The sequence below is a fragment of the Nothobranchius furzeri genome, chromosome 18 (assembly GCF_043380555.1).
Source record: "Nothobranchius furzeri strain GRZ-AD chromosome 18, NfurGRZ-RIMD1, whole genome shotgun sequence".
In the NCBI taxonomy this organism is placed as follows: Eukaryota; Metazoa; Chordata; class Actinopteri; order Cyprinodontiformes; family Nothobranchiidae; genus Nothobranchius; species Nothobranchius furzeri.
In genome coordinates this window covers 31592286-31608413 of record NC_091758.1, presented here as the reverse complement: position 1 = coordinate 31608413, position 16128 = coordinate 31592286, and the positions used below count along the sequence as shown (strand labels likewise).

Sequence of the window (16128 nt, the reverse complement as noted above, 5' to 3'; positions counted from 1 at the left end):
GTACTTGCCAAGGAGGTTTTGTGCATCCCAGCATCCTCTGTTCCTTGTGAAAGGGTTTTTTCCAAAGCTGGGGAGTTTGTCAGCAAAAAAAGAAATAGACTCAGCCCAGGAACTGTTGAACAAATTCTGTTTTTGAATAAAAATGACATTTGATCCCCATATTGTCACCAAGCACATCCACCTGTTCACAACCCCCCCTCACCAAAATCACCTACACGAAGTCCTCGGGACTACAGATGGAAATCAGCCCTAGGCTACAATCTGGCCTGTTAACATTCATGTTGTCCCTACATGTATATCCATTAACATGCACTGTCCCAAATAAACATTTCATTTCAAGTATTCACACCAAGAAAAGCAATTTTATTATATTTAATGTAATGTTCAAATTCAAGATACTTTTATTATATGATCCTGAGGAAGCTTTTTAATGCTTTATTTGTCCATAAAGTTCAATACACCATTCATTTTCAGTAGAATTGGCTGACAATACAATGAAGTACAAATATTTACCAGCAGATGTCCTCACAGAGTTTTGAAGCATCGACCCATGAACCTTTTTTCAATACAATTGGATTGTAAAGCTTTGTTGGTTCAAAATGCTTCACATCATCATCACTAGTTTCTGGAGGTGACGAAGAACTTGGAGGCGAGGAAGAGTTGACTGCATGCCGAACTCAAGTACAAAGCGCTGCTGGAGAAGTCTGATGTAGACATTATTGTCCCGTCTGGTCCACGCGTTCCCCCCTTTAAATAAAGCCTGTCCTGCCTGCGTCTGTTCATTAAATGGCAGTCCAGGCAACACTCTGCCACAGGTGTAGATGATTAGAGTGATTACACAGAATGAACACACAATGTTGCACCAAACTAAAAACACACCATCAATAAAAACATGCACATCAGAATAAAAACAAGTAAAACATGCAAAATAAAATATAAGTGCAACATTACCACTCTGTGACAAGTATATAAACACTGCATTTTATTTGACATAATTTTACTTCTTCTGTTAATCATTTGTATTATAAGGAAGATGCACACATGCACAAACCTTTGTGGAATTTAACTTCCTGTTTAACTGCATGATTTCAGTGCCTTTTTAGAATGAGACGAAAACATTCCAAGAATAGCTTCAGAGTTCTGCTGCTCTGAGAAACACACACGCTGCATCATCTCTTCTTTGTCTTTCATGACTATTTGTTCTGCAATAATGGTGCGTAGTTGATTTAAATCCGTAAAGTGTGAAAATCATTCACAGCAGTAAACAATAAATCCTGACTCAACAAGGTAAATAGGACCAACACACACACCGTTAATCAGATGTCTCACTTTTTCTACTTGAACTTTTAAGCAGTGTTTTATTTCTAATGCTCTTGAACGAACCCTTCCCTCTTTGGTTTATCAAAGCTGCTGTGCGTGTGGTGGCCAAGCTGGACTCCATCTTTCTCCTCCCTCTCTTTTCTGTGTCCGCCATGTCCAGGATGTACTCCTGAAACGGGGCGTTAGTTTAAAATGCAGAGCACGATTGAAAATCTTAATCTTAAAAGGTTTTACCTTCACCATGTCCATCATCATGAGCTCCTTCATGCTCTCTAGCGGTCCATATGCTGGAAGGTAACACTGCTGCGCCAGGTTTCTGATGGCCATCAATAATCTTTGTGTTTCTACAACCTAAGAGACAAAAGAACACATGATTCAAATCAAAAGGCCTCCATCTTTAGACTGAAAACATTAAAGGCACACCATCTCTCTGCATGCATCCTGCTGCATGGTCAGATTGAGCTCTGCTTTCATGTTCTTCTCTTTGAGGGTTTCTGTGTCAGTTTGCAGATCAGAAACTTCCTTGCTGGCCATCTGTGTGCAGAGATTACCCAATTAAACATAATAATTTCAAAATACCACACTGAGCAAGTTTTCTGTGTATCTAACCAGTTTTCTAATGCTGTGCTGCTGCTTTGTGGTCCGCAGCTGCTGATGGCCCTGTTTAACCTCCATCTCCAGCTTCTTGAAACGCTGAAGCAGCTCCTGACGGGTGGCTGACAGGGTCTCGTAGCGCCGGATGATGGGCTCGACCACAGCTTCGTAACCACTATTGTGGTAAACTGAAACCAAATCACACGCTTTACTCCATCTTCATAAAAAAAACTAGCACGGACAGGTTTGGACTTACTGCTGGGGAGATGATCAAGCGTCTTCATCAGATATTCCTCGTAGATTTTAAAGTTTGCAATCCTCTGAGTTAAAACTTGCTTTCTGTAAAGTTGACGTGGGATGAGGTTAAGAAGAAACGTTACACGCTGAGAAAGGAGTCGGGATCTCTCGACGCTACCTGGCTCTAAGGTGTTCCAGCTCTTCTGTCAAAGCTTCTATTTCTCTCTGTTTCAGGATGTTCTGCTCTCGTGTCGCTTCACACCTCTGCAGCGCCGTGCATCGCTTCGCTTCATTCTCAGCAACAAACCTTTCGAACTTTGTGGTTTTCTCTCGAGCCTTGGAAGAAGAAACCAACACAAACCCAGAAAATGAGCCCCACCAGGACTTTGTCACGTGAACAAAGCAGAACTCACCTGCTGCTGTTTGGTCTCCAGCTCGGACCGTCTCTGAGCCAGAACCTCAAAGCGGTTGTTGAACTCTTGTCTCTTGACTGCCAGCTGGACGTCAACTTCATTCAGCTCCTCTTGTTTCTTTACAACTTGTGAATTTTTCAAGGATTTCAGATCTGTCTCTTGGACTTTTCCAGGAGACCTGGTTTGCTCGGACTGAGTCACAAAGATGTTTCTTTTTTCCACACCAACTGGATCGTGGCGCTCTAAAGCAGGGAGAGACGATGTCGACATTTTTGTTCGCAAGTGCAACTTCCAGGAGTTCCACGCTCAGGCGATCAACAGGGGTCATTTTCCATGGGTTTGTGTGGCTGTTGCCTGGCAACCGTCAGAGAGGCAACCGGGAATGCACAGAGATCGTTGATGTGTTGTCATGACAACTGCCATGGAGACGGATCTGCCAGAAGTGACGGAGAAGAAAAGGCGTTCAAAGATGGGCAATAAAAGTGAAGATGCTCACTTGGTCATGGTTTTCTCCTATCTCGAACAAAGATGTGGTTAAAAAAGAAGAGGCCAGATTGCGAGGTCCTAACAACAACTTAACCCAGACAGATTAAAACAGAACTTGTGCGCTGCAGACTTTGGTTCTGATAAATTATTAGACTATAGAAGCATCGCTTCAAAAACCACAGCGTTCATCTTTTGGTCAGAAAACAAGATGCAACTGCAAAAACTTATTTCTGCAGAGGTGCGTGAGCTCAGGGCACGCCTCGGATAAACTCCTGTTGATCTTTTAGCAGCAGCTTAGATCCATGTAGAATATTTATTTGCAAAAACAGACAACTCAGTTTTGTAAATGTTAAAAAAATGCATCTTTTATCAAATGTGTTCATAGGTGATATCAATGCAAATAAAGTTTGGTGATTTTGCTTTTCATCTGTTTGTCCAAATGAACTCATCATTTGCTTCAGCCTCAAAGTGAAAAAGAAGAGAGACAAAACAAAAGTTATCCCCAACCAAAGATTACGTTGTTTTGCATTGCACACTTGCTTCGATCAAAAATGGTTATAAAATTGTAGACCTTTGTCTCCTTTTAGTAGCTTTTTTCTTTTTAGTTTGTTGCTCAAACTCCTGTTTACGAACTTCTCAGATCATTTTCACTCACATCCAAACCCAGAAATACCCTCTTATCCGTGTAGGTTCTCCTGCAGTCGTCGGGCGACCATGTGGGGTACACCCTGGAGAGGTTCACACAGGATAAGCATCCTTGCACACACACACACACACACACACACACACACACACACACACACACACACACACACACACACACACACACACACACACACACACACACACACACACACACACACACACACACACACACACACACATCTACACTTAAGGACAATTTAGAGACTGATCAACCTGACAGTCTTGTTGTTGGACTGTGAACAGGGAGAACACAAACTCCACGCAGAAAGACCCCAGGCTGGAATTTGAACGCAGGACCTTTTTGCTGCATTACACCCCTAACCGCTGCGCAGCCCTCCAGTTTGTTCTATCCCAATACATCCAAGGAAAACCCGTTTGATTTAAAAAGTAATTTATCACCAGTAAGGTGATAAATGCTCAGCAGGAAGAAAACAGGTGCTAACATGATTCACGTAACCGGTTTTATTTACTTCTTTGGAACTGAAAGCATTCCTTTGAATATTACAAAACCGGAAGCTGGAACTGCTCATGACGTTTTTTTTTCCAACTGAGGGTTTCCTGACTAATTTTACATATTATTACTGATATTATAATCAGTTGCAAGCTGTATGGCGGGTATATTTGATCTGATTGTTACAACATTTTTGCTGCATGAATCAAGACAATTCATTATAAATTCAACACCTCAGAGGTGCGTTTCTGTGCTACTGCGTCTCCCACTTCCTCCTGCTCACAAAAAGAAACGTTGAAGCATCAGACCAAAGATTGAGGCCACTTCCAGTTTGTTTTCAGGAAGCGTTTTTTTATGAACACGTCCACAAGGTCCTTGTGAAAGAGCCATCAGCTGTCGTCGTGAGTTCCTCAGAAGCGTGCTCACACTTGTCACAGCAGCTGATACAACAGAGAGATAGCAGACAGTGTTTGAAGTTCATTTAGACACGAGCAATGCTGCAGAAAGCAGCAGCTAAGAAGTCTACATGGTAAGTGTCTGTTTTTTTTAAGAATATTTCTCCCATTATGTTTAGTATTCTCTCAGTCTGTCAGTTGTAATGCCTCGGGCCGTACAGCATCAGAATGAAGTGGACCCAAACACAGTTAAGCATGCCCTTAAAAGGTCTTGCAGCTGCTGCTCTCTGATTTCTGCAAGCACAGATGTAATCTGCTTCAGATGAGTTGGGTCTCCCTTTTATGCAGACTTCACACCATGCAGGTTGTAGATCTCATGCTCTAACTTCTGTTTTCGTATCCTCTCTTCTGGTTATATTTTTTTTAGAATAAAGAAGAAGAACATCACTGAACATCCTGGTTTTTCACTCTGGACGACAGTTTTCGTTGTTTATGATGACCACAGTGAGCAGATCCAGGTTTCTTTACCACAGACTGAACAGTGAACTTAAACACAGGTTGTCCATCTGCTCCCAGGCTTGGCAGAATTCACCAAACAACACAACCTTCTTCAGGTATAAGAAAATCATATATATTTCATAAAATGTCAAATATTGCAAATCTTAGATGATTCTGAAAAAGTGCTAATGTGTTACAAATTCTCAAACCACACATATTACAACTGCAGGTGGCAGCAGAAGATGATGTCACTTCCTGTCAGAATATAAAAATAAATATCTTTAAATTACAATTATTCAATCAGTTGTAGATTTGATTTAAAAGACATCTGAGGCTACAAAATAAAACATCATTTAATGGTTTATTTACTTCCTGAATACGTCACGTACAAGCCCCTCCCACTTTAATGTCTTAAAATGCCTCGTGGGATATTTTTAGATGTATTTTGCCCCTAAATGCTAGACGAGTTTAGCAGAAATAACCTTGACATCAAACACAACACAACACTACGGCATTCCTGGTTCCTTTTTGCAACTAAAAAGCTTGAATTGATCGTTTTAAATAAAAGAAAACTTCATTTCTTGATTCTGTTGCTCTCAGCTGTAATTGATTTTAATTAAATGAAAGCTAAAATAAAAATGATGTACTACAAAGAACTTGAGGTACGTTGATTAATTCTGGCAAACAGCCAATTAAAGAAGAAAGACGCGTCATTATCTCTCGCGCCTGTTCGCCTTATCTCTGGATGTCTGAGTGGGCTGACATATATGGATGGAGCCGCCGTCACCGCGCCGCCTGACAATCCCAAAATAATCTGAGAGCACACAGCTGAGGCACGGAGCAGAAACACGGGAGAGAAGAAATCTGCCCACTCAATATGACGAAATTCAGCTACTCCGATTATTTGTCTCAGTTCCGTCACACCGGACGTAAATGCAGTCACGTTCAGCCGCGGGAGGAGAGAGATAGCAGGAGAGGAGGAGGAACATCAGAGCCGGAGTGAGTCTTTTGTTGTGGGGAGCCGCTGTTCTTTGTGTGTGTGTGTGTGTGTGTGTGTGTGTGTGTGTGTGTGTGTGTGTGTGTGTGTGTGTGTGTGTGTGTGTGTGTGTGTGTGTGTGTGGATACACATCCATCATCCATTCAGATTTTTAGGAAAAATAAATTAAATTCACATTATGATCATGTTTAATAAAAAGTCTCTTCCTGAAATCGACTTTAACCAAATCGGTCGTTTAAAGTATTCTTCCTGTCCCTCCAGAGATGCTGACCCGGTGATCTTTGCCATCAGGAGAGGAGATGCGGAAGCCGTTAGTCGCTTTGCTGCAACCTCAGGTGACATCCTGCTGAGGGAAAACAAAGATGGCTGGTTACCTTTGCACGATGCTGCACACTACGGTCAAACGGAGTGCTTAAAGGTCCTATTAAGGGGTAATGGTATCCAAAGCCTTGAAAAGTCAAAGGTGTTTTGTGCGTGATTCCCTAATGCTGTTTTGTGTGTTTTGTGCTGTAGCCCATCCAGGGTCGGTAGACAAACGGACGCTGCAGGAGCAGACGGCGCTGCTGCTTGCTGTGACGCGTGAACACATGCCTTGTGTACAGTTCCTGTTAGAGTCAGGTGCCGACCCCGACATCTGTAGCAACAACAAAGACACACCTTTGTACAGAGGTACAGCTGTGATGTCACACGTGTTTGGTGATAAAGGTCACTCAGAAGTGATGGGGCGACATGTCCTCTGTCCCTGCAGCGTGTGAACTGGAGAAAGTGGACATGGTGGGCATTCTTCTGTCGTTTGGAGCCACCGTGAACCAGCGGTGTGGTCAGGGCTGGACGGCCCTCCACGAGGCCGTATCCAGGGACAACACAGAAATCTGTGAGACCCTCGTAAGAGCCGGAGCCACAATCAACCCACCCAACACATACAGCATCGCCCCACTCACTCTAGCAGCTCAGCGAGGCCTGATGAGGACCCTGTCTTACCTCATCGACAAAGGTTGGTTGGTTGGAGAACTTCAATGCATTTATTGCCTTTGACTCCCGTCTGCCATAAAGGAATGTTGCTTTTTTAGGTGCAGATGTGAACATGCACACCTGTGACGGTGTTACAGCTCTGCATGAAGCTAGTAAAAATGGCCACAAGGAAGCTGTAGCCCTGCTGCTAGCTAAAAACGCCGATGCCAATAAGCCCACTAAGTTAGGCCTACTGCCTTTGCATGAAGCTGCCCAGCGTGGACACCACGAGTGAGTCCCTGCACATGTCAACACCTAACGTTTGTGGCGATGATGCGTGATAGTTAAATGTCTTTGATGCGTTTTCAGGATTGTGTCCCTGCTCGTCTCGGTGACCAGTCGAGCCACACTCCGGCACAGTTGGATCACCCCCCTCCACCTGGCTGCAGAGCATGACAGACACGACGTGGCAGCCGTGCTGCTGAAGGCAGGCGTAGATGTGAACGCCACTCTGGCTCACGGTCACTCCATCCGGTACGCCGATGGACGTGCCACTGCTCTGTATTTCGCCGTTGCCAGTGGCGGCACCAAAACCGTGGAGGTTTTACTGAACGCTGGAGCCAACCTGAGTCTGGATCCAATCAGTCCGGTCCTGATGGCTGCACGTCGAGGCTGCGTCGGCACCACGTCCCTTCTGCTGGAGCGAGGGGCGGATGTGAATGCCAGAATTCCATCTTTTCCATCCACATTCCCAGCAATTGTTGCACTTTGCACAAACAACCTACCTCTACTCAAGTGTGTTCTGAAGAACGGCTGTGACGCGCTCTCCTGCTTTACCTGTGTGCACAGCGGCGCCCCTCACCCACCTTCAGAAGGGTTACAAAATGACTGTCTCCTTCCTTTGAACTGCAACGGGACAACAGGGAGGACGATCCAGGTGAGTTAATGAGTTTAATTAAAAAAGAGTTTATTTTTCAAGTAATGCACTTATGATTTTCAGTTCTGCGAGTGGATCTCAACACCCGTCGTGTGCGAGCGAGTGGGACCGGTACTAGACCTGCTGCTGGAGCATGTTGGACATGTCCAGCTGTGCAGCAAGCTCACCCAACTTCTGGACAGCAGAGACGAATGGCACAATGTGAAGAGGAAGTCATGTGGGTGCATGTCAGATAAAAATCATTCCATTGTTCTTTCATTCCCTCATTCACTTCCTCTAACAAATGTCGTCATAAAAGTAACGGCTTAATTTTTTCTTCTGTTTCAGCGTCGCCACGTCCACTCCTGCACCTTTGTAGAGTGACGATCCGCACTCAGATGGGGAGGAACAGGCTGAGATCTATTGCAGGGTTACCTCTGCCAGACAGACTGATAAGATATCTCAGTCTGGCTGACTGGAATTAAAAAAGAACCTCAAGCAACATCTCTCCAAAACAGGACTAAAATTATCTTTTTATATTTCTTTTTTTAGTTGCATCTAAAGTCTGTAAATGGCTCTCTTGTGTATAAATATCTGCAACCAAGAACCTTTAATCTGTCAGCAAGTTATTTTTTCTCATAAAAACCCCTCAAAGTTTAATCAAAGAAGAGGGAAGAAAATTAGAAAAGAGGAATCGTTTATTTGAAAATAAAAGGCATTTTGTCAAAAGCAGATATGAAACATCACTGAGTTAAAAGAGGAAAGGTGGCAGCTGTTTGGATGACGTTTTGCTCCTAAAATAGAACTGTCAAGGAGCTTTTGAACTTACTGTCAGTTTGTTGTGTGACATGAAACTGGCATAAAACTGAAGCTCTTGGGTTTATTGAGACAGCAAATTAATTTTAAAAGATGCAGGATTCCAATAAGTGCGTGAGTAACTCCAAAATGTAAAAAAATAAGTCTTCTTTACATAATTATGATGGATCCAGGTTGATTAAATGAATCCAAACACGCTGAAGATTGGTGACTGGGGGGTGGGCTTGGTCGGTATGGGTTTGACCACCACGTGCGTGTGAATCCTCGGTCCAAAGGGATGCTCTGACTCTGTCCCCGCTGCTGCCTTGCTCCACAGAGGCGGGTGGGGAACAACGATGTGGCTGTGGAGGACGTGGTGTCCGTGGTACTGGAGCGGGCAGCAGCCGCACACACTCACAAAGTGGTGAGAAGTCACATCCAGTTTCAGAACCTCTTTATCCGCAGAGTTGCGCCGACTGGATGAGGCGTTTGCGCCGTCGTCCAGAGCCGCTTTCCTCATTTCGTTTTTGCTGCCGTCAGATGATCCAATGGCGCTTTTTTTCAAACCCAAACCCGTTTTGTCCCTCTTAGCTTTAGTCTGTCTGGGTTCCTCCCAGAAGGAGGCCGGTAGTTGGCGTTCCCTCATGGGCACCTGCTCCACTTCGATCCCAACGTTCTCAACATCTTGCGCATGCGAGGCCGTCTCCTGCGCGGCTGTTCCCGGTGGCTTGAGGCACCTGTGGTCTGCGGATTTGTGCGCGTGGCATCTTGGAACTCTGGAGTATTTTTGTGAGAAGCGCTTTAGCTGCTTTTGTAGATATTTCCTGTGATCCACGGAGCGCCTGCATGGAGCGGACTTATCCAGGGCTGCTTTGATGTCACTGGATGCCAGATTCACAAAATTCAGCAACGTCTTGACTTCACTGTCAGCGTTTGCCATGTTTAACAAGTCGATTTCATTTAGTCCATGCTTTAAAACGTGTTGCAGTGATCTGGAGAGAAAGTTACCGATATTTAAGGTTTTTGCGTAATTACGCACCAAAAGTATCCAATTAAACTAAAAACATTTGATTTATTTAACAGATTTAATCAATTTGGTCAGAGAATAATATTATGTTGGTTTACTCACCTTGCTCTGGTTAATCCAGAATCAGTTCAAGCCAACCAGCTTCACTCCAGACTGGGGGTACTTCAACAAGTTGAATGAATATAAACTCCTTGTAGTTCTGGTCCTTTCCTTGAACCAATCAGCGACCCCAGGCCAGCCACAATGCACCCCAATCAGTCTCCAAGCACCCTGGTATCAAATTCTTCACCAGTGCAAAATTGTTGTCATGGTGATTTGGAGAAAGCCGCCAGAGAGGATGCGATCGCGCTACGCTCTGACCCAACATCCCCTCCAAAATGATGCCAATTCTCCATAAAGACCAAAATGGGCGAAAGATAAATTCTAAAGATAGTTGCGCACTTTTTTATTTATTTATTGAAGCTGAGTTTTAAAACATGCGCTCCCTTAAAGAGTGATGTCAGATTTGGTGAGGGTGGAGGGGGATCTAAAGAGCGCATAACCATGGATAGAGGCTTGAACGCTCAAGAATCTTGTCTTTCTGTTTGCCCCCTCAATCGAGCGACACAAAGGCTGAATTACTCATTCAAACCTCGCGGGACAAAGAGGAAGGAGCTGGATAGCACTCCTGCATTTGTAGTCAAACATTTAGAGACTTAAATCGAGTCGTCATGAAGGAGAAAGAGTGGGACAAAGCCCATAGAATTGCCATCAGCAAACATTTTCCTGTGTCATATTATGGGGTCTCCATGGCTCCCCCCTGGCCCCCGGACAATAGCACAAGTTTGCACACTCGAATACTGTCACCCTGCCAACGGCAACAAGGACCCCAAAACAGGACAATCCCCAGAGAAAGCACGAGCTCCGCGGGTAAGCTGCATTGGGAGAGTGAAATGGGACTTGTGAAATGCTAATTGAGCTTCATCCCTTCATTGAGCTGAGAACGCATCGTCCTGCTGCAGCCCTGCAGAGGGATGAGAGGGAAGCTGCTCCTCTGTTAACATCTCATGCATGTCCTGCACCAGGAGGGGACGTTCTTGTTATTTCTTATTAAAAGCTGTTTATTCATGCTCTAATTGATTAAGTGAGGGATGTGCTTGTTGTTTTAGGTGGTGCATCCCTCCTGTTGAAGAAAAGAGGCAACGGGACCCTATTGTACCCATATTCTTCCTTCCTTCACCTCTCTGTTCATCTGAAAAGGCCAATTAACAATGGGACACCCCCCCCCCCCCCTCTCCAGGCCCGTCACCCCACTCCTGTGCTTTTGATGTGAAGAAGAATGAGAAAAAAGAAAGAGGAAGCATATCCATAAATGGCAGCTGGTGGCTGAGATGCTGCTGGGTCGTTTTAAATATCAGTTTGAGCTGATTTGTTTTACAAATTCAGGTAAAACTTTGAACGCTCAACATGAGCAGATTTGCATTGTGGTCCACAAACACGTCACTTATGCAAGTGCATTAGTTTATCTTTGACTTCACTCAGTCACTGCAATGAAAAACAGGTGCTTTAACTCACATTACAACAAATCCATAGTTTGGGAGAAGTTGAGATGTTTATTAGGACAAGTCCTCTTCTGATTTGCAAACTATGTGTAAACATGTTTTTTAATGAGAAATTGTGTTTTACATAAACTTAAATTATGAAATGTCATTTAAGTGACAAATACAACAAAACACACCAAGAGCTCCAAGTGAACCTGACGCTTTTGTGCAACCGAAGGGATTCTGTTTATTATTTTGAAGTTAAAAGTTAAAGTTAAAGTCCCATCAGTTGTCACACACTGATGTGTGTGCGACATTTGTTCTCCACATTTGACCCATCCCCTGGGGGAGCGGTGAGCTGCAGACACAACCACGCTCGGGAACCATTTGGTGGTTTAACCCCCGAATCCAACCCTTAATGCTGAGTGTCAAGCAGGGAGGCATTGGGTCCCACTTTTTCAAAGTCTTTGGTATGACCCGACCAGGAATCGAGCCCTGATCTCCCTGACACTGAGCCTCTATTTTAGACAATAGAGGTTTGAGTTGATTTCTTTAATCCACACATTTTTGACAGACTAATTGCACCACCAGCAACTGAATGTGATCAGATTGAAATCAACAGATTGAGAGACATCAGTGTTGGAAGAAACATAAAATAAATTTGGAAAATAAAAGATCCTCAGATTTCCTATTGCCAATGAACCTCCTTTGCAGTTTTGTATATTTTTAACTCAAACGTTCCATTTATTTATTTATTTATTTTGCCTGTTTGTTTAAATTTTCCATCTGTGACTCTGGAAAAGGGATTAGTTTCAGGTGTGTGAGATTTAGTTTACCGCAGCATCAGCAGCTGCAATTTCTCAGTTTCAGCAATAATACATAATGGCTGTTATTTTTATTTTATTTTTTTTTAATTCAGATCAAATTTGCACAGACTGATGTGTCATTATATGGTTTACTAATTGTTTTGGCTGCAGGTGAAGAAAATTGTGACATTTGATGTGTGTGTCTGTCAAGAATTGTTCCTGCTTTTGCATGCGTGCAAGATCTCAGAGGAAAATCTGACCTGCAGTGACAGTTTTTTCTAAATTGTAAGATTTATATGTAATTTGTTGGAAAGGAGGAAAAAAATACATTATTTCGCTCAAACAAACTGGTGTGTGTTGGTGGAGCTTCCCACTAGATGGCACTGTTCTTCCACTGTCCCCACAACAACTCCAGTTTAGATGGAATAAGCAGAAAAACAGATAGTAAAGATAAAGACTGCTGAGCTGAGTTTAAATAGACATTAATTCCCTTCTAATGAAAACAGGATGTAAAATCTCTCTTTCTTTTGATGTAACCTGCATTTTCAGGCTGGATTTGCTGAGATTCAAATGAAACATTTTGGCGAGATAACTCTGAAAGACCACAGTAATTGTATAAAGAGGTTTCCATATCAGAGTTTGCACGGCTGTGATGTATGCTGCTGCAGACTGCTGCTTGTTGAAATGAGTTGAGGTAGCAGGAAGGAAGCAGGGAGATGTAGTGCTTTGCTCTTGTCAGATAATCAATACAGGGACAGACTGAGGAAGAGGATGGATGAGCCGAAGCTGCTGGGGAGACTTTACGCCAAATGCAGTCTCCTTGGGTCTGTTAAAAAAAAGCAGAACTCTGAGAAATCTCTGCACTGGACTGCGCAGATGCATTTTAACAGCAGCATGGGTTTTCCAGTCCAAAAGTCATCTTTGTGTGAGCTCATCCCATTGCTGTCTGTGGAGTGCTTTATAGGCAAGACATGTGATAGATGCTCAGGCACAACAAAAGGCTGCAGGGCTCCTAGCTGAATTCACTGATCCTAATCCAAAGTTGTCTGAATTGTCAGCTCAGAAGTTATTTATGTTTCTGTTTTGGAGAGCGGCCTCATCCGGAGACACGTGGACGTCTACTTAACCCTCACAGATCTTATTTAAAATTTAAAGTAGTTAAAGATTCGTGAATAAAGAATAAAAATTGCACACACTGGGGCGTTTTCAGAGGGGGGTCGGGGGGGCACAAAGGTCCCCCCTGCAAAAAAAAATAAAATAAAAAGACTGGCCACCTCAGGTGCTACCCCAAAAACTGAGATAGTAAAACATCTATACACATATAATCAATACAAACATAACATCTAAAACTTATAAACAATAAATTATCAAATGTAAGATGACATTTAGAAGTGTATTATTAGTTTTTAAAGTTTTAGTATTTTCAGCATTAAACAGAGCTTTGTTCACACTCCAAAACATTTCTTAATTTCGGATAATGAGACTATCGTTTTCAAACACAACAAACCAGGCCAGACATTTCATTTCATTTCTTGTTGATGTTATTTAATAGATGTTTTTCATTATTTTCATTGATATTAGGTTTTAAAGCTCACATATTTCTGTTGTTAATTTAAAAATATTTAAATAATTTAAAAAAATTGTTAAAATGCATTTAAATGCTAGCCTGCAAAGGAAAACTACTTCATCTAAAGTGGGCCTTCCTCTCTTCTCTAAAAGAATCCTGACTTTGTCAGAGAAAGTCCCCATTTTATTTTTAATAAATATGCATTTATACATGTCGTATAATTATTGATTAAAGTGCACCATTGGTCTTGCGGTTTGGCTTTGTTTTGTTTATAGTAGCCAGGTTATCCATCCATTCCTTTTCAGACGCTTAGATGGAGTCGGATTGTGGGGGCAGCAGCCTAAGCTGAGAGGCCCAGAATCCCCTCCCCTCAGCTACTTGGGCCAACTCCTCCAGGGAATCCCAAGGCGTTCCCTGGCCATCCAAGAGTCATAGTCCCTCCAGCATGTCCCGGGTCTTCCCTTGGGTCTTCTTCCAGTTGGACGTGCCCGGAAAACCTCAGGAGCTTGTCACCTGCTGACAGCAGGCTGCTGTCTTTTCCATGGACTGCATCTTGCCGGTCATTATCACGTGACAGCGACTAGTCGATGACAGGCATAAAAAGTCACTATAAAGCGGTGAAGTCGTCCAGTGACTAGTTCATACAACCCCTGCTACTGCTCCCCAGAGTGTTCTGCAGCATAATCAGCACATTCTCTTTGAACTTGATATCAAATTTTCGCCTCCTCTTCGTCTCCGCACGGTTAAAGTTACCCTCGCGGTCTATCACTGGCAAATCAAAAGTGAGACGGATGACACAACCGCCCCCCGTACTTGCTTGTTACCACATTCCACCCGCCCACAATAAAAAACCGGCCATTATTCACCTCCGCCGACTCCGACACCGGCCAAAATATGATACCCGGCAGTTAATTAAATACAGGCTAATACTAGAGGATTTACGGTAATTAACCAGAGAGGAGTCCAGAAGACATCCTGACAAGATGCCCGAGCCACCTCAATTGGGTCCTCTCGATGTGGAGGAGCAGCGGGTCTACTCAGAGCTCCTCCTGGATGGCCAAGCTTCTCACCCTATCTCAGAGGGAGAGCCCAGCCACCCTGCGGAGGAAACTAATTTTGGCCGCTTGTATCCACAATCGCTTTCTTTTGGTCACTACCCAAAGCTCGTGACCATATGAGGGAACGTAGATCGACAGATAAATCGAGAGCTCTCTCGTCACCACGACAGGTCAGTACTATAACCGCATCACTGCAGATGTAGCACCAATCCACCTATCTCACGATCCATCTTTCCCTCACTCGTGAACCCCCAAGATACTTCAACTCCTCCACTTGAGGCAGGACCTCATCCCTCACCTGCAGACCTTCTTCCCTTTTCTGATTCAAGATTATGGTCTCAGATTTAGAGGAGCTAATTCTCATCCCAGCTGCTTCACACTCGGCTGCGAACCTTTCCAGCAAAAGCTGGAGATCAAGTTCTGATGAAGCCAACAGGACCACATCATCTGCAAAAAGCAGATACCTGATCCTCAGGCCACCAAAACGGATGCCCTCCACACCTTGGCTGCACCTAGAAATCCTGTCCATAAAGGTTATGAACAGAATCGGTGACAAAGGGCAGCCTTGGCAGAGTCCAACTCTCACCGAAAACGAGCCCGACTTACTGCTGGCTATGTGGACCAAGCTCTGACACCGGTCATACAGGGACCTAACAGCCCATATCAGAGGGCCTGGTGCCCCATACTCCCAGAGTAGCCCATTAGATTATGATTAATGCTTTGTAATTTTGTAAAGAAAAATAGAATTATTTTTCTAAGTGATGAGCCGTTTACATGTGCCGCCCTTGTCCAAGTGTGCGCCCCTACCTGGCCACCCCAAAAACGTTTCTAGACACACCATGGGCACACAGCAGATGGGGTTAGCAAGCATGTATGCTCTGCAAGTTAGAGCATATGCTTTTTTCACTTTTTTCTCATTAAGAGATTGGAACTTGTCCAGGTTTGCAGTTTATGTCGAATCATATTATTTATCTTTTACTAAATCAATAAATCAATCTCTAAAGCTGTGATAAAGTGAAAAACTTGGGTTATTCTCACATGTCAGCTGTTTAGGTGTCACGTTGACTCCTTGGCTCCATGTATGACTGTGGGGGTCATTTCATAACTGTGCAGAAACCCAACGATATTACGCAACTCTGCTTTTTAAAAACGACCCATTGTTGCCTCTGTTTGGCACACTGCCTCAACCCATCATCATTTTACACTCATAAAATAGAAAGACTGGTCAAATCTCTTCAACATTGTAGATTTCGCTTAGGAATAAATCCCAGGTAGCATCATTGTCCAGTTTGGGACTTTTGTCAGTGGGCGTCTCGCGCTCACTTGGACTTTAATCCTGTCCAGGACGCGTCATCCTGACGAGCTCGCCTCCACGCTTTTGTGGGCTTAAAG

At 43.7% G+C, this 16128-nt stretch overlaps 3 protein-coding genes across 5 annotated transcripts; 1 reads left to right on the top strand and 2 right to left on the bottom strand.

The window, feature by feature from the left end:
• Positions 1-342: 342 nt before the first annotated feature.
• ccdc197 (coiled-coil domain containing 197) lies at positions 343-3436 on the bottom strand. The gene is made up of 7 exons (XM_015970090.3): positions 2565-3436; positions 2330-2487; positions 2171-2253; positions 1930-2102; positions 1744-1854; positions 1555-1671; positions 343-1489 (listed from the first exon to the last, which is right to left on the bottom strand). Exons 1-7 carry the CDS (start codon positions 2832-2834, stop codon positions 1313-1315), a joined length of 1089 nt encoding a protein of 362 aa, XP_015825576.3. The 5' UTR covers positions 2835-3436; the 3' UTR covers positions 343-1312.
• A 1094-nt stretch (positions 3437-4530) lies between these two features.
• LOC107392339 (ankyrin repeat and SOCS box protein 2) lies at positions 4531-8570 on the top strand. Of its 3 annotated transcripts, XM_070547228.1 has the most exons (9): positions 4531-4735; positions 5029-5215; positions 6358-6527; positions 6610-6765; positions 6845-7090; positions 7167-7338; positions 7417-7984; positions 8048-8201; positions 8312-8570. In XM_070547228.1, exons 2-9 carry the CDS (start codon positions 5094-5096, stop codon positions 8446-8448), a joined length of 1725 nt encoding a protein of 574 aa, XP_070403329.1. In that variant the 5' UTR covers positions 4531-4735; positions 5029-5093; the 3' UTR covers positions 8449-8570. The 3 variants fall into 3 exon arrangements, with proteins under 3 accessions (XP_070403329.1, XP_070403330.1, XP_070403328.1); XM_070547229.1 differs by lacking the exons at positions 4531-4735; positions 5029-5215 and adding an exon at positions 5274-6098 and having other exon boundaries at positions 8048-8205; XM_070547227.1 differs by lacking the exons at positions 4531-4735; positions 5029-5215 and adding an exon at positions 5279-6098.
• A 73-nt stretch (positions 8571-8643) lies between these two features.
• On the bottom strand, positions 8644-10755 carry LOC107392340 (protein FAM181A). Its single transcript, XM_015970089.3, has 2 exons — positions 9888-10755; positions 8644-9750 (listed from the first exon to the last, which is right to left on the bottom strand). The coding sequence occupies exon 2, from the start codon at positions 9696-9698 to the stop codon at positions 8958-8960; it is 741 nt and encodes a 246-aa protein (XP_015825575.1). The 5' UTR covers positions 9699-9750; positions 9888-10755; the 3' UTR covers positions 8644-8957.
• Between the last annotated feature and the right edge of the window lie 5373 nt (positions 10756-16128).

What these genes read in the sequence shown, in the direction of transcription:
- ccdc197 (XM_015970090.3), bottom strand. Translation starts at nt 2,834, where the DNA reads ATGTCGACATCGTCTCTCCCTGCTTTAGAGCGCCACGATCCAGTTGGT. An exon ending in GCTTGATCATCTCCCCAGCA is followed by an intron (nt 2,103 to 2,170) that starts GTAAGTCCAAAC and finishes ATTTGGTTTCAG; the next exon opens with TTTACCACAATAGTGGTTAC. An exon ending in AGCACAGCATTAGAAAACTG is followed by an intron (nt 1,855 to 1,929) that starts GTTAGATACACA and finishes CTCTGCACACAG; the next exon opens with ATGGCCAGCAAGGAAGTTTC.
- LOC107392339 (XM_070547228.1), top strand. Translation starts at nt 5,094, where the DNA reads ATGATGACCACAGTGAGCAGATCCAGGTTTCTTTACCACAGACTGAAC. An exon ending in GTCTTACCTCATCGACAAAG is followed by an intron (nt 7,091 to 7,166) that starts GTTGGTTGGTTG and finishes TTGCTTTTTTAG; the next exon opens with GTGCAGATGTGAACATGCAC. An exon ending in CAATGTGAAGAGGAAGTCAT is followed by an intron (nt 8,202 to 8,311) that starts GTGGGTGCATGT and finishes CTTCTGTTTCAG; the next exon opens with CGTCGCCACGTCCACTCCTG.
- LOC107392340 (XM_015970089.3), bottom strand. Translation starts at nt 9,698, where the DNA reads ATGGCAAACGCTGACAGTGAAGTCAAGACGTTGCTGAATTTTGTGAAT.